At 36.0% G+C, this 22,334-nt stretch overlaps 1 protein-coding gene across 5 annotated transcripts in view; it reads left to right on the plus strand.

Moving 5' to 3' along the window:
• TRPC4 (transient receptor potential cation channel subfamily C member 4) overlaps positions 1-19,759 on the plus strand; it is a 223,799-nt gene extending 204,040 nt beyond the window's left edge. For all 5 annotated transcript variants that reach the window (XM_087436166.1, XM_014791307.2, XM_087436167.1 and 2 more), the window contains 4 exons: positions 925-1,119; positions 14,083-14,124; positions 14,254-14,343; positions 15,802-19,759. In XM_087436166.1, coding sequence (XP_087292292.1) covers positions 925-1,119; positions 14,083-14,124; positions 14,254-14,343; positions 15,802-16,524 — 1,050 coding nt within the window. In that variant the 3' untranslated portion in view covers positions 16,525-19,759. The remainder of the gene's footprint in view (positions 1-924; positions 1,120-14,082; positions 14,125-14,253; positions 14,344-15,801) is intronic.
• Positions 19,760-22,334: the final 2,575 nt, after the last annotated feature.

Here is a 22,334-nt window from a genome sequence, read left to right on the forward strand (position 1 = left end):
AGCAATTTAGGTATATTAGAATAAAGCCTAGTCTACAGTTATTCTTCTCTAAAATCTGAGTTCTTTTTTTATAATATTATTGGGTTAAAATAAACTGTTTTGAATTCTTAAAATGCATGTATGCCTAGTTTCTACCACCTCCTACTTCCCAGATTTTCTACTTAGATCAGATTTGTGGCTAATTTAAGAGGAGACTGGCTGCCCTATATCTAATTGCCATAAAAGTTCCTAAGTTTTTTTTAGGAGGTTAATAAAGTGGAATGATTAATAAATGATGAGGGGGACAGCCCGAGGCTTTCAGACAACCACTAGCCATATTCCCATCTGGTGCCATTTGACCAAGGTTGTGTCAAAGTTCAATGCTGTGTCAGAGGCCCTTTTCTACATTTGTTAGAGAAACTTCTCTCTGAGTTTATGCCTGTTGCCTTAAGGTGGGCAAGAATTATTCACACAGAAACATATCAAGTAAGACTTTTCCTGGAAACACCAGAAGGCTAAGCCATGAGCATCTATGAAGGTGTACCCACCTAGGTGGGGGTTCAAAGCCTTGGGTAAGACATAAAGCACTGTTTGTGGCCAGAATCTAATGAATCTGAGCTAATATAAGCCTACAGTGCAGGAAATGAAGATTCATCTTCAATTCATAACTAATCACTGCAGTCTCTTTAACATGGAATTATTTTAGATGTCTGTTTCACGGAAGAGGGAAGGATGAAAAGTGACAGGAGAGCTGTGGCTCCTTACCAGGGTAAGCCATCATCTGAAATGTTTAGATGACTATCTCTGGGAGTCAGCAGTGTTTTTATAAGCGTTTTAATTAATGTTCTAAAAGCCACTCAAAGTCAGATTACAGGCTCTTCGTGAGGTTTGTCTCACCTTATTAATTAAGAAACCTGTCAGCAGTTGTCATATTCTCCTGTTCAGGACCATGCAGATATAGAATGGAAATTTGCTCGAACAAAGCTTTGGATGAGTTATTTTGAAGAAGGAGGTACCCTGCCTACTCCCTTCAATGTCATCCCAAGCCCCAAGTCTCTCTGGTACCTGATCAAATGGATATGGACCCATCTGTGCAAGAAAAAGATGAGAAGAAAGCCAGAAAGTTTTGGAACAATCGGGGTAAGAACACAGCATGTTAGTATTGCTCTTTTTTTAAAATTGTATATTTGAGTATATTTGTATTCCTTATTGAATTATTTTTGGAACTTTAACATTTTTGTTCTTACTGGTTGCATTTCATGAACATTTGTTGTGCATCTGCCATGTTTGAGACACTGTCTGAGTAACTACAACTTTTTCATAAACCCATTTCCTACATTGAGGGCAGCCACTGTTATTTTAATATTTTAATAATCACACTTTACCCAGGCCTCTCCCAGACCCACCAGTCAAGGCTTGGGGAAGTAGCACGTTCTCTCTTAGTACCTTAATTTCTAGTTCTTTTCACAATTGTAACTCAGGTTATTGGTGGTGTTACTTGTTCATTGTCTGTTTCTCTCTCTGGATTGTAAGGGAAGGGGTCTGTTTTGGTCACCTCATATTCTTAGTGCCTAGTATAGGCCCTTGCACAGATCATATTATGCTTGATAAAAATTTCTCAGTTAAATGATTGAATGACTATTATGACTTGAGACTGCTGTGCCATATTCAAGCACAGTGACTTCAGAATATGTTTAATTGCTTAACATGTTGCTTCTACTCCCAATCATATTAAATGCCAAGAAGTTGTGTTTTTAAAAAAATATTAGGATTTCTCAGAGCCATGCTCCCATTATATTGGAAGATTATACTTTTGGAAATTTCTTTCATATTGGAAAGCAAGAGTTCAAGCAATTCCAGCAGCAAATACATGGGCTTAGGGCTTTGTTCCAGCCAAACCACTGACCTGGAACAAATTATTCTTCATTTCTTTCTCACTTAATTTCCTAATTTTTGAAGTTCTCACAGTGATGTATTGGGAATTAATACCCTAACATTCATTAGTCCCTTTGACTTTCTCAGAGAAATTGCTTTGGAAATATTCGACTATACTTTTATATTAGAATCATCAAGTAACATCAGTTATTTAACAAAAATTTTTGATTTGTTTTTAATTTTATTTAACATATTTTATGACTGCTAGTTATGCCCTAACTTCATTGCCCTAGGCATTGTTATCTACCTCAAATGGGGCTTGCTCCACAGGGAGTGGCATTGATTTTCCTGTCATCTCAGTAACAGTTCTAATTTTTTGTTTGTTTGTTTGTTTATTGCAGTAACATTGGTTTATAACATTGTATAAATTTCAGGTGTACATCATTATACTTCTATTTCTGCATAGATTACATCATGTTCACCACCCAAATATTAATTACAACCCATCACCACACACATGTGCCGAATTATCCCTTTTGCCCTCCTCCCTCCCCTCTTCCCCTCTGGTAACCACCAATCCAATCTCTGTCTCTATGTGTTTGTTTATTGTTGTTGTTATCTACTACTTAATGAAGGAAATCATACAGTATTTGACCTTCTCCCTCTGACTTATTTCACTTTGCATAATGCCCTCAATGTCCATCCATGTTGTCACAAATGGCTGGATTTCATCGTTTCTTATGTCTGAGTAGATATCACCTCACACCCGTCAGAATGGCTATAATTAACAAGACAGGAAACAACATGTGTTGGAGAGGATGTGGAGAGAAGGGAACTCTCATACACTGCTGGTGGGAGTGCAAACTGGTGCAGCCACTATGGAAAACACTATGGAGATTCCTCAAAAAATCAAGGATAGAACTACCATATGATCCAGCTATTCCACTGCTGGGTATTTATCCAAAGAACTTGAAAACACCAGTGCGTAAAGATACATGCACCCCTGTGTTCATTGCAGCGTTATTCACAATAGCCAAGACTTGGAAGCAACCTAAGTGCCCATCAAGGGACGAATGGATAAAGAAGATGTGGTATATATACACAATGGAACAGTTCTAATTCTAAAGAGAAATTAACAGGCAGGAGAGTATAGCAGACAGGGAGCTGGTTAGGAGAGGCAGTTATATTCTTTCCCATAAACTATAACTCCGTGAGCTTGAAGGACTCAATTGTGGGCACATGTCTGATCATAGGAAGCAAAGGCAGAGCATGATGTCTTATCCTGCAATCCTCACACTAATTTATAGACTTTATCATTGACCTTAGAAAAAGTGAAATTATTTTACCCCAAATGTTTGATTTCTCTGTTAAAAAAATAAGTTCATATTATGAAAAATGTATGATCATGAAATAAATGTAATGATTTAGATTTAATAAGCAATTATGATATATGTTCCACATGCTCTAACTGAGCTAGAAATCAGGGGGTGGGAGGAGGTACAAAAGGCATGGTCTCCTTCCTTGAGGGCATCATTTCCAGTATGTGAAGTACAGCTGTGAGGACACATTACTAAAATATATGTTATATAATGTATTTAACATTGCAATATAGTCATGTACAAGATGCTATGAGAATAGTGCAAGAAATAATTAATGCTTTCCTTAAGTCAAACAAGAAAAGATTTCACAGAAGCCAAACTCTGGCTTACTCCCTTCCACATCAAAATATACTTATCTTTTTTCCCATCTTATTCTTAAATTCATAAGAAATTTATTTAATCAATTTCTGAAAAGATATTAACAATACTATCTTATTATGCTATCTCTCATAGGAGTATTTTAACTTAAAAAGAGTTTCTGGGCCCAAAAATAAAGGCCACAGACAAAAGAAATTTGTCTTTAATATTTTAATTTTAGGCAAGAGCAGAGGCAACCTTGGATTTTAAGATGCCACGATATTTTAATATTCTGTAATATTTGAAGAGATCCATCTGTGCAGCCACCAAAATAATGGAGAACCACTCTAAGAATTTGACTTCCAACTCTTCCTCCCACCCCTCAGAATCCTCCCACTGTTGAAACATTGTTAGAAGTATGTTACCATCATTTCTTAGGTAAAAGAAGAGCTTAACATTCACTTGGGCTTTCCTATTCAAGCAGTGATTCACACCTTTCAGAGGGAGAGAGTAAACGACATGAGTTAAAGAGCTTTCTTTTCTATACATTACTGGTCTCAAAAAACAAATTTATGTCTTTATCTCTAAATTTGAATATTTTGCTCCAAGCTGATGCACAGCAAGATAATTCATAATCAGTTGTGTCCTCAAACCATGCCTTTTCTCTTAGCCACGTATATTTTACTAACCTTTGGTAATGGACGTTTTCGTGCTTGGGGAATTTATGACAAACTAAATAAGTATTGCGAGTCATGTTCTCTTCTCCACGCTCTTCCCACTCTCAATCCTGCCTCTTTTCCACCAAGCTAAGGCTCTGGGTAAGCACCAGCCTAATCAAACTCAATGCTATAAATTACTCTCTGTCTGGACTACATTTCCAGAAGGAGAAGGATATAATATTTTGGTTTGCATACTCCTAGTTGAGTTTTATACCTTTATATTTTAGAAGAAAATAAATAATATTTGAATTATTTGTAATAATACTAGTATTATTTGTAAAGAAAAATATAAGATAAATGAAAAGTAAAGTAAGATGGTTGTAATACTAACAAAAGAGTTAAATGAGAAAATAATGGCAAAAAGTAATTGATTTTGTCGTGAATTCATTTCACTTTGGTTGATCCTCCAGATAATATGTTGTGTAGACATATGAAGACAGAGATACACACATCCATTAATTAAAAGGTGACATTGAAGTATCAATTACAGTCACTTTGTATAACCAAGGCATGGCTTAGAATATTGCATGACATTTCAAAGGGACCTTAGAAATCATCTAGCTCAGCCATTTCCTTTGAAAGAGAATTTGTTTACTTTGCCCAGTGTTTCAGGGTCTCTTGGTAACAGAGCTGGGAAAAAAACTGTGTCTTTTGTTTCCCAATCCAATATGTTTCCCATCGCCCTCTCTTGTTTCCCTGAAAGTCTGATGAGCCTGCAACAATACCTTCCATGTTGTGTATTCTTCTTTTGATTTTTCTCAACAGCTCTTGCAGATCCCATCACTATTTTTAGCTGGCTCTTAGATTCGTGTATCTCAAAGCCCTTGTATAACAGGCTGGCTTACCTTCTGCTCTCATCCCAACTTGTTTATATTTATGCCACATTTTTGAAGCAGAAAACTGAAGCTAAATGGAAGGTAGAGTTTATACATTCTTGGAGGCATTTTCTCTAACCTTCCCGCTTGTGACTCACTTACTTACACTTGTCACCCAGCAGCTGCCTGAATGTCATGCTGTGCTCATTCCCTTCATGTGTGGGGCAGAGCCTGAAGCCAGTGCTCGTCAGGGCTGCCACACTGGCGGCTCCCTAGAGCCCATCACTGGGATCTTATCTCGCTATTTATGGCTTCCGGGTAATACTGATACAACTAGCCCTGAAAACTCATTAACTCCTTTTTTGTTTTTTATTAACTTTGCCTTTCCTTTTATGGGTGATTAGGAGTTCCAGGTAAATTAACCTTGCATTTGGAATGCTTTATGAGGGAGATTATAAATGAAGCAGAAATGCTTTATTGAGCAAAACCTTCATCATAGGTAGCAAACCCATTAATGAGAAATTGCTTGTCTCTGGGAAATCATGAAAATCCACCAAAGGGGCAGCCTATTGAGAGTGCAATAATAAAATAAGAAACATGCCGTAGCTTTTGGGTTTGATAGTACTTCTTGTCGAAGATTTTGCTTAACCCCATTTTATCAGCAAATACTCTTCTTAGCATTAAAACACTGGCTCTCAAACTTGAGTGTGCACTAGAATCATCAGTAGTCTTCATTTTAACAAGCATTTGCATCTTGTAACTTTGACTAGAAACTCCTATTAAAGAAAGCATGGGTATCCAGCTCAGCTTTTTAAGCTAAAACAAAACCAACCCTTGTGCTTTTTGCTCAAGAGGTCCAGATCATTTAAGGTAAAAAGATACTAATGAAATACTTCCCCAAAGTGTTTAATTAGTATGAAATATTTTTAATGCCATAGATCAGGTATATAAAAGGAATGCTAAGTTAGTAGGTCAATATGCTGAGCCAAAAAAGACTAAGTCTTTTGACAAGATCATAAAAAAGTGATTTTAACTTCCTTAGTTTTATGTTTTCCACTTTCTAGTTTCTCTTGAGCACGTAGTGAGGAGAACGTGCAAGACCGTCTCCGTTAGGGTCATTTAGCTTCCCTCAGCTCTGGGATTACAGATGGAACACTCACGCCTGACCAGTTGCCACAGAGAGATGCTCAGTTAAGTCACTGCAGGGGAATTACAAACAGTGACTGGATTAGCACCACCTATCCCCACTAAAGGGAAAACGCTAATAGTACATGCCTTTCAGCCTTCATTTTTAGTGACAATTTATCAAAATGTATTGTTCCTTAATATTCCTGACTTTCAGCAGGCCTACCTACAAATCTTACAGATGCGACAGTATTCATCCATGAGTCTCTCTTGATCCTTAATTTATTGCTGGGAGATTTGCTGACAGGGCCTTTTAATTAAATTTTCTTTCCCAAGTGGGGATGTAGAGGAATGAATTGCTTGATACTCTTGATATTTCAAGAGTGAGATCCTGAATACTCGGTTTGACGAGGCGACATTCAAGCATTTTATTTTTATATGCTTAGAAAGTGTGTTTATAGAGAACAATATGTAAATCTATCTGTAAATGAGCCAAACTGCAATTTTTAAAAAAAGATCGCATCCTGGAATGGCCCCTTGCCTTTTTACTTGCTTTTAAAAAGAGAAGAACACGGCAAGCTGCATCTCTTAAGGGATTCACTCAGCAAAGCAAAGAATAAAAGGCATTAATTCATGGGCTTAAAATCAGTGATAGACCAAAACTAGAGTGGAAATGAGAGAAATCTGCACTGACAATTGACTGCAGGGAAGGCTGCTGCGAGAAGTGAGCCTGACATTCCACATAGTGGACCTGGAGAGAACTAGAGATAAAGAGTGAGAAAATGTCACGGCCGATTCCCCAGAGCCCTTCCTTTCAGAGCTGCGAACCTTCCTGCTCTAAAGAACCTGACTGAAATGTGCAGTCACCTCCCAGCAGCAGAGGTTTCTCACTAGTTGGTCTTTTCCTTTGTCATTAGTTCTGTGATCCAAATACTGCCATTGTCTTGTCCTGACTAATCAGGAGGAACCTGCAAACTGAGAGTTATGCTAATGTGGCACGCAGGTGTGCCCTGGGCACCGCATTAAAAGCCACTCTGCCAAGAAACATTCTGCACACAGTGCTAGATTTCTGATATAATTGACAAAGAAAACTGCCACTTAAAGTGCACATCTTCCTCGAAAATGTTTTTCCTAGACACCAAATTAAGAAAAGAAAGTCCTTGGTTGGTCACGTGGTCCATTTTTCCTATCTTAAACATAGCTGACAACCAATCAAATTTTAAAAAAATAAGCTGCAAAATGCAACTCCACAAATTTCTCAGTAACATTGTAAACATGAACTCATTCACAGAGAAATCCTTTATTCCTAACCGAGGTCTGCCATGCTATAATTCTACCTAGTTTATTATTTTTCAGTAAAGATAGAGAACATCTGGTCACTGCAGATTACTTTATCAATCAAAGTTTAACATGTGAATGGCTTGAAAAAATTAAATACCCCTTACCCACATAAGTATTTTTTTAATGAAATGTCTTTTATTATATTACTTTTATAAACACAAATTGGTCAATTCTGTTCTTGGTCATTTCTAGTGATAATTATAAGATGTAATGCCTTCCTTTATTATAGTAAATCCCTTTCAATCTCAGCAAATCTTTACCCAACAAAAAGGTTGCAAACATGCTAGGTATTGCTGATGGTAGTTCTATTGTATAATATTTAATGTCACTAATTGTCAAAAATTATCATTATGTTTATTGCAAAGAGTACACATATTATGGGTTGAATGTGTCTCTCCAAAAAAGATATTTTGAAGTCTTAATCCCCAGTGCCTCACAATGTGACCTTATTTGGAAATAAGGTCATTGCAGATATAATTAAAGTTAAGATGAGGTCATATTGGAGTAGAGTCCTTATTAAAACATGAGCATGTGAAGACACAGAGACACAGGGAGAACACTATGTGAAAATGGAAGTAGAGTTTGGAATTATGCAGCTGTAAACCAAGGAACACCAAGGATTGACAGCCAACAGTCTGGCTGTCAATCTTCCTGGCTTCCAGAAGCCCGGAAGAGGAAATGATGGATTTTACCCTAAGTCTCAGAGGGAACACGTCCCTGCCAACATCTCAATTTGGGACTTCTTGCCTCCAGAAGTGTGAGACAATCAATTTATGTTGTTTTAAGCCACTCAGTTTGTGGTACTTTGTATAGCAGCCCTAGGAAACTACCATAACATATACCATGTGTTTGTGGTTAATTTTTATTCAAATAAATGTGGATCCAGTATGGTAAGAATGTTGATCCACAAATTCAGATGTGTTAAGAGAGAGAGAAGTCACGGAATACAGGGCAGATGTGTTCAGATGTCTCTTCGTGTCTACTTGATAGAAAGAGCAATGAGTAAAGAGTGAGTTCTAGCCTGGAATTCCAGAACTGGCACTGTCATGAGAACATTGTGGTGTTTTAGTTACTCATTCAACTCTGTGGGCCTTGATTTCCCTACTTATAAATGAGGCAATGAGACTGGACCACGTCTTTGGTTCTTAATACCTACATGTCAATTGTCATGTATTGAAATTTAAAACCCAGTTTGATTTTGCTTGACCTTTAATAGATCCTGGGGAGTTGGAGAATTAAATTTTAGTGTTAGCCTAAGAAAGCTAATTTTAAAAGAAAGAGGGTCATTTTATGCATTCCTAATAGACATATTCACAATTGATCAATGATTTTATTGTCTTTGATAGTTTCCCTTTGTCAATGCTGAGAAATGTGATTTGTGACTGTATCCACTATTGCCTCTATGCATATATAATCCTCAAGTCTTCTTCTTTTGTGCTAACCTTCTCCTAAGATTTAAAATAGACAGTGGTATTTCCACCTTAATGTCCTCTGTTAGCATCTTCAAAATTGAATTCTGTATTGTCTTCTTAATAGCACCAGCATCTTAGCTGCCAGGCTAGAAATCTTCATCATCATGCTTCCATCCCAACTGCCAAGCCCCCTGGCTTCTGTTCCCCCTCAACACTCCATGTCCCTTTGTGACTGTTACTGTCCCCTCCTTTCCATTCACACTGCTACCTTTTTAGCTCACTCCCACTTTACCCTTCAGTTACATTCTGGTAATAGCATCCCAACTGATATCTTCATCTACTGAATTCTCTCACACATACCTTTCCTACCCAATGCTGCTGCCAGATACTATCACAGAAGTTAAATTTTCACTACATGTCACTCAACTAGTCAAAAACCCCAGGTGCCTACTAACCACTGAATTCACTGTGTCATCTAAGATTGTACATAAAGAACCCATGCTAACTTACATGATCTAATCCATATATTCCTATTATCAGAGCACACTGCAACATATTATGGAAGTCACCATAATATGTCTCTCACCCTCTAGCTCACTCTATTCCACTCTTCTAGAACACCTGTGCATCTCTGCCTGTCAAATCCTATGATTCTTTCACGTCCAATCTCAAATCCCATTCCCTGTGTGAAGGCTGCTACTGATTCTTTCCTTAGCCCAATATTACTTCTTCCTTCCCTGTACTCAAATAACATTCTTATAGCAACCCCCACATGTTTTCTCTTGTATTTTGCCTTCATCTGTAGTCATATGTGTTCTTGGTATTTCACCAATTAGACTATAAGCCATTTAAGGGCAAAGAGTGTATTTTATTCATCTCTGGTTTCTTGTATCCCAGTGCCATGAACATTCAGTCACTTAATAAATATATCTTAAAGTGGCCCAAAGTTAAGAGCCATGATATAGAAACCCACAAAGAATAATTCACAGAGGTCATAACAAAAATCCAACATAATGCAGAGATGTTCATAAAACTTTAGGACCCCCAAAAAGATGACTGACCAGCACTACACACCTATTAGATTGGCCAAAATACGAAACACTGACAACACCAAATGCTGACGAGGATGTAAAGCAACAGGAACTCTCACGTATAGCTGGTGGGAATACAAAATGGTACAAGTACTTTGGAATACAGTCTGATGGTTTCTTACAAAACTAAACAAACTCTTACCATATGATCCAGTAATCACACTCCTTGGTATTTATCCAAAAGATCTGAAAAACTATGTCCACACAAAACCCTGTACATGTATGTTTATAACAGCTTTATTCATAATTGCCAAAACTTGGAAGCAACCAAGATGTCTTTCAGTAGGTGAATGATAAACTGTGACACATCCGTACAATGGAATATTATTCAGCACTGAAAATAAATGAGCTATCAAGGCATGAAAAGACATGGAGGAAACTTAAATTCATATTACTAAGCGAAAGATGCCAATCTGAAAAGGCTATATACTATATGATTCCAACTATATGACATTCTGGAAAAGGCAAAATTATGGAGACAGTAAAAAGATCAGTGGTTGTTGGATGTTGAGGTGGGGTTGGAGGAGGAAGGGAGGGATGAATAGGTGGAGAACAGAGAATTTTTAGGGCAGTGGAAATACTCTGTATGATACCATAATGATGGATACATGTCATTATACATTTGTACAAACCCATAGAATGTACAACATCAAGAGTGAACCATAATGTAAACTATGAACTTTGGGTGATTATGATGTGCCGATGTAGGTTCATCAGTTGTAACAAATGTATCACTCTGGTTGGAAGCAATGATAATGAAGGAGGCTATGCATGTGTGGGGGTAGGCAGTAAATGGGAAATTTCTGTACCTTCCCCTCAATTTTGCTGTGAACCTTAAAGTGCTCTAAAAAAGTAAAGTTTTAATAAAACAAAAGTGACTGCCTACAGAATTTGTGTTACATCTATCTATATTTACTAGAACCATCCCCTCACACTATTACTTAAATACAAATTTCTTACTTCTAAACCCTTACTGCCTAGGCTAAAAACATCCAATTCTTTAGCTAAAGAAAATGCTCTCCTCAAGCATGAAATGCCATGCAAATCACACAAAGAGAGACAATTACATCTAAGCACAATCCTTTTACTTCCCCAGAGGTAATCCTGATATGTGTCAAACTATCCACAAGTTTTGTGATTCAAGAATATTTTATTAAAAACTGTGTGTGTGTTAAATCATACTATTAATCAGAAAGGAAAAAAATGGAAAGAAGATGGGAACTAATATTAATGATAGATGCCTTGAATCTCTTATCTCATTTAATCTTCAAAATCGCTCAGTGAGTTTATTTTTACCTTGCAAAATACAAAATGGGGGAAGAGAGAGTGTCTCAGAGATAAATTCCTTGTTTAGGTCCAGTCAACTTCAAACCCAGGTGTTAACCTTAAGTTCATCTTCTTAATATGACACTACACCACCTTGCAGAAAGTGAGAAAGTAGAAACAGGTTGATATAATAGTAATGGTCAATGAGACAAGAAGCAATTCCATGGTGCTAACCAGAGGAGAAGAGATTAAATGGACATGAGGGATATCTGAGCTGCATAATTTAGCAGTTATCATTTGGTGAATTTATTGCATTCATTTTTGTGTTCAATATTCAGAATATAGTTAACTTCATCCATTCATATTTTCCTAGCATGTTGAAATTTAGTTAGCTGATATAATCTCACAAGACTAAAAATAGTTTTGTAGTATTTCTATGTAGGTGTGGAAAAAAATTGGTTGGCAAAAAGAACTAACTATATTAAAACAGCCTTAAACCTGGGCTATGGATATTGAATAACTCCTGAAAATTACCATAGTAAACTTCTTCTATGTTCTCTCCTTCTGCCAGACTATTTCGCTTTTTAAAAAGTTATTATTAAAATTTGTATATGAGTAAGGTTCTGCTGAAGGAAAAAGGTAGTTTGTGCTCTTTTTAATACTAAAATGCATCATGATAATTTTCACTTATTACTCATAATTTTCTGATTCTGTCATCCTTAGTTTTAGTTTTGCATTAAAGAAATTTACAGTGAAATCATGACTTCAGAATGCTCTCTGCTGACTATTTTTTATTGGCTTTTTAAAGACTAAAACAGAAAGCAAAATGCTATAGAACCCCAAAATAATAAAAATTGAGTCAACTAAATTCTATATTAAATTCAAAGTTTCTATCTACTTAAATCATAGAATAGGGATCTCCTGTGCAATATTTATAGTCAGAGTGTTAAAGTTGGTATACAGCTTCCTTTAGTATTTGTGTTTACTTGAAGTAAGTTTAAGGAGATCTGGAAGGTTTTTTTCCTTCTAGAAGTGCTATTTGTCTTGGATTTCAGCTGAGCTGTGTCTCAAGAGGAGTCACACCTCCATCTGGTGGCCCAGTTTAAATTCCCATGCTATATTTTTTTCAAGATGTTCTAATTTTGCATTAAGTTTCAAATTTACCAGTTTTCTAATTAATACCATAATCCTATTGAAAATTTGTTTCTTAAGATTCATATAGAAAATGAATGGTAATCAAATAATTAGTGGCCTTTAGGAAGTTAAGCATTGTCTCCTCTGTTTCTAAAAGTCACTAATAATCATGAAACATGAATCCATTCTCATGATCAGTGAAAATGCCATTTTCATCTATTCCCCTGAAGAGAAGAAAGAGTTTCTTTTGAATTATTTGATTTTTTTTCTAATATCATTTCACAGAGATGTATGCATAACTCGTTTCAAAGATTCCATTGTATCAGCCTACGATTAAGTATTTAGTAAGGAACAAGATCAAAAGACTTATGTAAACCCAAGATAGGTTATCTCTTTTGCTTTCTCACAATTTACCAAATTCATTCCTTTATTACAGAAAGTTTTTTATTTTAGATTCTTTTGGCCAGTTTTCTTCCTTAAGAATCAGTACTGATATTTAGTCAACATGCATAAAATTGGGATTATAATAGCTTTTTTTCCTAGTATCTTTAGAATACTTGTGAAATCTGCACATACATAATTTTAGTGTCATTTATTATTTAACTTAATTTATAATGGACTTTTTTCCAGTCATTAAACTTCTTCTCTCTCCGTTCTGCACTCCAAAATCACTGCTCTGTGCTGATCCCAGCTCTGTTCCCAAACCATTCTGAGCATTTCAAAATGATAGCTGGGGGGCCAGCCTGGTGGCACAGGCGGTTAAGTGCGCGTGCTCCGCTGCTGCGGCCCGGGGTTCGCCGGTTCCTATCCCAGGCACACACCGACACACTGCTTGGCAAGCCATGCTGCGGCGGCGTCCCATATAAAGTGGAGGAACATGGGCATGGATGTTAGCCCAGGGCCAGTCTTCCTCAGCAAAAAGAGGAGGATTGGCAGATGTTAGCTCAGGGCTGATCTCCTCACACACAAAAAATAAATAAATAATGATAGCTGGAACTCACATTTATTTGAAAAAATGATAAATTAATGAACCCTATGTTTTAACAGAATCTTTTATTTTATTTTTTTGTTAAATTCAATCATCTAATTAAAACAGCAATCCTCTCTTAATGTGCATCTGATTGAAATTAGTGTTGGGGAGTTTATTGTCCAACAATGTTTCTGATGACATGTTGCATATCATGGCTAAATTCTTAATCTTGCTATGTTGATATTTATGAAGACTGTCATATTGTTAGAATGCTAGCTTTTTATTCTATTGAATTTTTATTTTTATTTGATATTTCTTTTATATTTTATTTTATATGTCACATCTGTGTCTCTTAGCATCATTTCAAGTGATTTGGGGTACGTGTCAACTACAATTACCTAATTCTCCACCACCTTATATAGAAGAACAACGTTTCCATCATTGTTACCTAATTCTATATGTTAAATGCCATATAGATTATAACCTTGCACTTTGTTATTTTGGTTCACTCATTCTTTTGATTCATGTGAAGCACTCTAGTTATTGTCCGTTGTCTAGTAAAATTCCCTCTTTGGAGAAATGAGGAAAAAAATATTTTTGATTAAAAGAACAATGAATTATTTTCCAGAATGGTAATATATCAATATAAACAAAAAGTAAATGTGCCTTTCCTTTTCAGAGGCGAGCTGCTGATAATTTGAGAAGACATCACCAATATCAAGTAAGTTATTCTTGTAGTCTATCTTGAAATTTACACTAAAATAAAGTACAGTCTCCTCTTCAGAACTGACTCAAGAAAGAAAGCATATTTATGCATTGAAATAAATTCTGTTGTTTTAAAATGCCTCAGGAAGTTATGAGGAACCTGGTGAAGCGATACGTGGCCGCAATGATTAGAGATGCCAAAACTGAAGAAGGTCTGACTGAAGAGAACTTTAAGGTAACCGTGTTCATCTCCATCAGCAAGAGGCAGGTTCTGCAGAGCATGGAACCAGACACAGCACATTGAAAATCAGAGCTGGAAACAGCCATGTGTTCCAGCAAGACTCTATGTCTTCTGATTTTAAATTAAAGTCCTAATGAATTATCAAAAAAAAAATAAGTGGTGAAATTTCTCCTCAAAATACATTGTTTTCCAACCTACTTAATCTGAAATGTCGAGGGGCTTATTTGGAGGCAGAGAAAATCCTAGCGCCTCGTGGCATTTGACTTGCTGATACCAGCAACACTCTACCGAGTGAGCTTTAGTTTTTGAAATTTCAGTCTGATTTCTAAACTCGAAATATTTGGTCACCGACACTCTGAAAACAGCAACAACAAAAGCTTCTTTGTGCTCTGCACTGCTTTGGTAGCAGGAAATTTAAGGTTTGAGCTTAATTATAACTTATAAACTTAGTCTTTTTCTTGTTGTTTTTTTTTTAACTCTATCCAAGGAGATGGCTGGAATACATGAAATATGGATATACTCATATCAAGTGTGTGAAATCCCTTTGTTATTCTGCATCAGCTTTTAGAGATTTTGGAAGAACAATTAAAGTCAAAAAGATCTTATAGGCAAAAACAAACAAATAAAAAACCCATAGAGGACCTTTAACAGAGAAAAGCAGCAAGTTTGATAAAAAGACTAATGATAAGCAGCCAGTTAGGTAGAAGAGAAATAAACTGCAAAACTTAAAGCGCAGATTGAAAGTTGGCAGTCACAACATCCAAATTTTGAAGTTAAATGGTTCATGGTGCTTTGGGCAATAGGTTGGAGACTGGAGGCCACCACAAAGGCTACCATCAGGTCAGGACTGAGAATTCAGTTGTCCAAAAAGATAAGGGAATAGGATGAATCTAAGACATTTTGTCTGGTCTGAAGCAATGTGCAGGATTTAGTGGCTGAACCAGATGTTAGGTAAAATCAACTCCAAGGTAGTAAACAATTGAGAGTAACTGCCAACTCTAGAAGAGTAGACTCCACTTTCTTTTGTCTTAGCTATCCCTTTGGGCAACAAAATTGTGCCAATATTAAAAATCTTTATAAAATGCATCTCTGAGAGAGTGTGGGGTGACTCGAAAGCAGAGTATTTTAGAGAGGAAGTACTTGAAACTGTAGTCCCCTAGACCCAACATACTCAACTACACAGTGGTGGAAAAGAAAACTCCTCCCATTTCTTTTCACATCAACTTAGGAAGTCTCCTTGTTACTACAGAACTCCAACAGGGACATTAGCAGACCTCAAAATGACACAAGTGCCCGTTAGAAAACTGGCAATTCCAATTAGAACCACAGCAGAGCGGAAGCCTAGCTCTTAAAAACGAGTGAAAACAGGTCAGACCCATATATGAAAGGAGCAAATGGTGTTGCCTGATGTTGAAAGTCCAAACTAATTTTATCTTTTTAAACTTCCTTTAGGAACTAAAGCAAGACATTTCTAGTTTCCGCTTTGAAGTCCTGGGGTTACTAAGAGGAAGCAAACTGTCTACAGTGCAGTCCGCTCAAGCCGCAAAGGACTCTTCCAATTCAGCAGACTCAGATGAAAAGAGTGATAACGAAGGGAGCAGCAAGGACAAGAAAAAGAACTTCAGCCTTTTCGATTTAACCACTCTGATTCATCCGAGGTCAGCAGCAATTGCCTCCGAAAGACACAACATAAGCAATGGCTCCGCCCTGGTGGTGCAGGAGCCCCCAAGGGAGAAGCAGAGAAAAGTGAATTTTGTGACTGATATCAAAAACTTTGGCTTATTTCATAGACGATCAAAACAAAACGCTGCTGAGCAAAATGCAAACCAAATCTTCTCTGTTTCAGAAGAGGTTGCTCGTCGACAGGCTGAAGGACCACTGGACAGACATATTCAACTGGAATCCCGAGGATTGGTTTCACGGGGTGCCTTGAACATCCCCGGCCTCAGTGAACAATGTATATTAGTAGACCATCGAGAAAGGAATACAGACACGCTGGCTTTACAGGTAGGCAAGAGAGTGTGTTCATTCAAGTCAGAGAAGGTGGTGGTGGAGGACACGGTGCCAATAATACCAAAGGAGAAGCATGGGAAGGAAGAAGACTCTAGTATAGACTATGATGTAAACCTCACAGACACAGTCATGCACGAAGACTACGTGACCACAAGATTGTGATACTTGAAGGAGGAAGCGTTTGTCATACATACACATATCTTCCGTAGTGCTCTGGGTGGGGGGAGATGTTCAAAAGTAAATCAGCAAATGCTAACTTACAATTTATAGCATTTATTAACTGTGGCATATTAACGTGTAACATGTTTCAATAAGGCAAAGGTTCTCAAAAACCCTTGTTTTGTAGCCTGCTTTTGCTTTCACAATTTGTTTTACAACTTTTTTGTTAAATAAATGCACCTGGTATTCTCGTACTGTTGCAATTACCCACAGGAAATTTTTAGCTATCTTTTTCAATTAAAACAAATGCAATTTATTTCATGTGATAGTTGACTCCTACAATAGATATTTTTATATGCAAAAAACAACGTAGCTGAAATATTAGAGCTTTTCATAATTTTTTAGGGTCTCTAGAGATGGTTACTTACCAAACACTTTTCACCCAGCCCTACAGTTTGGCTTTAAAATATAAATAAAATCAAATTATTTCTCAAGAACATATGAATAATTATAGTACACAATTAAAGCAAGCACGCCTTCTTCTCCTGGAGTCATGGTCAAACTGTCTCCTAAAATGAAAGTCAGGTATACTTTGTAGAGTTTTGGGTTGCCCAGTTTTTCCTTACAATAAGTAAAAGAGATGTTTGTCTTAATTTAGGTGATTGATGATTTTTAATGATATTTTGTCAGAAAAATGTTATATCTCAAGTTAAAAAAAAAATTACCTTTTCAGATTTAACCGTTAATCAGTGTAAATATTAGTCTTTATGAATAACTCAAATTTCAAAAATGTGGCAAAAGTTCTCAGTGATAGAAATGAATAACAATACATTAGAATAGTTTAAGCACTTTAAACAAAGCAAGATGATTGCATACTCATAATATCCAGATGAAAATGAATTCAGTCTAACAATTTAAATCTAAGCAAAGTTCAATTCTATTTTCAATCAGTGCAATATTGTTATCAATTCAAAAGAAGTACAAAAACCTGGAAATTTCCTCTTCTTTCCCTTAGTCACAGGTGCATATTTCATAAAATTAAAATCACTGAAAAATCATTATTAATTTTAGCAGTAGATATAATATCTAGTTTTCTCCATAGGGACAACCTTCTAAATTGCTTGTTTCTTCTATTGTTTCCAAGGTAATTTGCTTATATTACACTCATTCACTGAACTACTAAAAGGAAAGTGTTTTCACCTGATATAAAAAAAGTACTGGAAACTTCTTAAAGTTTAAATTATATAACTTGTGTCTATTTAAGCCATCATGGAAATAGAAGTTTCTTCACCACATGCGATTAGCATTTATTTCAGATCAATAGAAAAATGCTAAATTCATTTTATTTCAAAAATTACCTCCATGAACTAGAGAAATTGTACGTGATTTAGCATTGACCATAAATTGCATAGTTTTACAAAACTCAGTTTTGTGATTACCATACATCAAAAATAAGGAATAACAGCAATAACAACATTAGCCACAGTTCTATATGCCATACACGTACTGATATACGTGTACTGCTCATAACAGCTCTCCGAAGTAGCTACTATTCTTATCCCCACTCTATAGATGAGGAAACCAAGGCAAGCACTGACTTGGCTAAGGTTCACAGCTAATGGTGGATCTATGCTGTGTCCCTCAGGGCCAGGCCCTTAACCACTGTACTGTACTGCCTCTCAGAACATAAACAGACCAAGCAACAAAATGTGCACGTATAAGGGTTACTGTTGTCACTTCTGAAACACTATACGTTGAGAGACAATGAGTGTGGTAAACTCCGTAAGTTTGTGTCTCTTCTTGCAAAGCAAGAGGAGCACGTAAAATTAAAGATGCGTTAGATTCTTTAGACTCAATTACATTATAGAAGTTAGTAGATTTTAAAAAATATATTTGGTATGGGCTATCAGAATTCAACTGGAAATATTAGATTTTAGTTTTCAGAAAAGCCAGAGACATTGAGATACTGCTCACTCCTAAATCTGGTTTTGTTCTCGAGAGTTAGGAATGAATGGGCCAGACAGGTTTGGAGAAACACAATAAACCTAATGAATGTTCTTACTGCTTCAAGCGCACCTTTATCTCAAGTGTGTGAGGACTCAGAATAAGCCCTGGGGATACTGAAATACCCAATTGTTCTAAGTTAGACATACAGTAGTAGGGGAATGGTAGGTCTATTCTCAATACTTGGGGTATTTTCCAATGATTTTTTTTTTGCTCCCTCTGTTTTTCCCCCAAAGATCATATACATCACCATTATACATATCCTACTAGAATTTAATTTCAAATTCCATCTATTCCTTCAAATAACACCAACAACAATAAAAGCAACAACAACAAAAATATTTTCCCAGTAGCTCATTTATATCAGGGGTTAGGGTGCTGACATTTTATTGGTGAACATGGTGATAACAGAGGGATTTATTTGGAGCCAGTAACACACTGCTTTTCAGTGTTCTGGAAATGATGGTTTCTAACAACCCTCAGATGTCACTGACAGATGCGCTTACGAGTTTAGACAAAGTATTGGATATTGTTGGTACCAGATGTCCTAGAATTGAATATTACTCTAAATACGTAGGGATATTAGGTAGCATTAATGAACATGAAGAGTAGAAAAGAATAAGAAAACATAAAACAACAGCAGGATTGCAAATAAAGGGATAATGTTTTTGAGGTCTTTAAATGAGTAATTTGGGGTTTCTTGCCATTTCTATTTATATTTCTATCAACAGAAATTCCTAAACACCAAAGAGGTTTGATATCACACCTTCATTTGCATAAATAATGTTTTTGTGTGTTTCATGCCCTTTTGATCTTGCTGCTGCTCACCTGTATTTATTTATTTATTTTTGGCCATGGTTGAGTGGAAGAATGTCTAGAATCCAGCTTAACTTTAATAGAATTAGGTTAAATTCACAGTAGTTCATTTATCATAGATATATCTTTGGAAAACCCATTTATAAGAAAGAATGCTATAAAGATGTACCTCACCATTTGTGATAGATGTATTCCTGAAAATATCTGTGTAAATAAATCTATATTAACTTCAGTAGGGAAACTGGCTATGTAAAAAAAGAAATGGTAGTGAATTATTTTGTAAAATGATGAATTATTTTTCAAAGTGATAATCATCCTCAAAATGTAACTGTTTCATAAGTTGGATATTTGTATATCAAATTTTCTTAAATTAGATATTTTATTTACTGGCTGGCAATTAAAATACTGCAAAAGCATACTCACTTTCTTGCCTTGATCTGGATAGCAATCTGAACTACTTTAGTAATCAAACACACAAACCTAAACAGTGAAATTTCTTGGGTTACTATTGGGGTGTAAAGAAAAATATTGATTAAGAGTTAAGGGTAGTAAACTTTTCGTATTATTCTCAAAGAAGCAGTCAATTTTCTAGCTAATGTGGAAGGAATACAGATAGCCGGTGGTATAAAAATAAGCTCTTTTTCTATTCAATAATCCTTAATAATTCTGGGATTTAGTTGAGCGAATGATTGTCCAGTCTCATGACTTTTTGTTGAAGAGCAGACATCAAGTACCGAAATCTATTCCTTCTTAGTTATTGTGCATTGTGTTTGCAGCAGAACCTTCTACAGTTTAGACAGCTGCCAGTTTAAATATTTTACACAGTACCCCTAAAAATCAGCCCAGCAAAACCATCCATGTGTCTCTCTAAAAATGTTTATAATGACATATTTTTTAAAAGCCAAATATGTGAATATATTTCACCATTTTGAAAATCATTTCTTCAGTTTAGCTTTATTACATTTTTTTTCCTTGTCTTATATTCTCCAAAATTCAGACTTCCCAGTAACCATAGAAATTAGAAATTTAATATCTCTGGCAATCTCCTTAAATTCAACTTCAAAAATATTATTTTAATTATTTCACAATATATTACAGTGCATTTTGTGTATATAGTGTTATCACACGACTTTTTTGTGTGTGTGTGTGTGAGGAAGATTAGCCCTGAGCTAACATCTATTGCCAATCCTCCCCTTTTTGCTGAGGAAGATTGGCCCTGGGCTAACATCCATGCCCATCTTCCACCACTTTATATGGGATGCCGCCAAAGCATGGCTTGACAAGCGGTGCATCGGTCTGCACCCGGGATCCGAACCTGCGAACCCCGGGCTGCTGAAGCGAAGTGCACGAACCGCTATGCCACCAAGCTGGCCCCTAACATGACTTTTTAGAAAATTTTATAACCGTACTAAGTATGTTCTCCGTAGATAACTGGAGAAACTAAGGCTCAGGGCATTTATGGCAAGTACCTAAATTTACCCAGCTACTCAGTGGTTGAGGGGAGCTTAAAGAAAATATTCTTCATCTAAATATTCAGATGAGACATCAGGTCATAAAATCTTGGCTAATGAATTTTTACTTTTGTGAAATTTTGTCTTCTTTGCTCTCTCCTTCAGTAGAAAATATTTCTAGTTGTTCAAACTTTCCACATCTAAAATTCAGAATTAATACCATATTATCTTTTTTCCCCTACAAAATTGTGTTCACAGATTTTTTTTAAAAGTGGTTTCTTACTGTTGTCTAAAAATACACTGTTCATCATTTTCACTTCAACTATAGATTTTGTGATAATTCTATATGCACACTGGTAATAATAAAATGTATTAAGTAATATTAAAGCTTCTCAACTGAAAAATAATGGAGCAGGAAAATATGAAACTGAGCCAAGATTGAGACCATGGGACCAGGACCAGATATGGCATTCTGTCACTGAGCTGACAAACAGTGAAATTCACCAGTAGCCAAAACATCAGTTTCCTCTAGAGCTGCACTGTCCAATATGGTAGCTACTACCCACCAACGGCTACTAAGCACCTGAAATATGTAAAACATACATCCGATTTCAGACTTAGTATGAAAATAATGTAAAATATCTCATTAATATTTATACCGATTACATGTTGAAATGATAATATTTTGGATGCATTGGGTTAAAATATACTAATGAAATTAGTTTCACGTTTCTTTTTACTTTTTAATGTAGCTACTAGAAAATTTAAAAATACTATGTGGCTGGCATTCGTAAGTTGCAGTACGTTTCTATTGGACAGTGGTGCTCTGGAGCATCTCTATTTGTTTCATTCTATTCATATATTTCCGTCATTTGAATTTCATAGGTAAAACTTAAATATTCAACTACTCAAAAAATATTGGTGTGGCTCGACTTAAATTTGCCATCTCTCGTTGATTCCTAATCTCCTAATGGAATTATTGCTAATAGTTTTCTGTTTTTCATGTTTTCCTCTGCCTTTGCAAGTATATTAACATAGAAATATGTATACATATGTATATGTTATGGTTTTTTATTGTTTTTATCAGGAATGGGATTATATGATACCTATAACTTAGTAATTGTTTGTTTTTCACCTAACAGAGTACCATGGCAGCCTTTTCTAGAGCCGTTTAATATAGTGCAGCCATTTGAATCCAAAGAAATTCCTTCATTAGTTGTTTTACCTATTGAAATATATTCGTATGCTATTTTTAAAACCACTATGGAAGACCTACTTATTGGATCAAACACGAGGTTTTGAGGAATACTTGAGAGATAACAAAGTGTTTCTGAAAGGCGAATATGCTCATTTCTCTCCTCTGTTGACAATTTTGCACAACTCTCTATTTTCCTCGTGATTAAATGCAGATTCCATAGCATGATCTTCATTAAGTGGCCCCACTTATGGTACCAGCATCATTTCTCAGCATCATTCCCTTGTATACACTAAACTTCAGCCATTCCGGACTTCTTTTAGCTGTTTAAGACATAATATTTCTCT

The sequence above is a fragment of the Ceratotherium simum genome, chromosome 10, assembly GCF_057802395.1.
Source record: "Ceratotherium simum simum isolate JZ-2026a chromosome 10, ASM5780239v1, whole genome shotgun sequence".
In the NCBI taxonomy this organism is placed as follows: domain Eukaryota; kingdom Metazoa; phylum Chordata; class Mammalia; order Perissodactyla; family Rhinocerotidae; genus Ceratotherium; species Ceratotherium simum.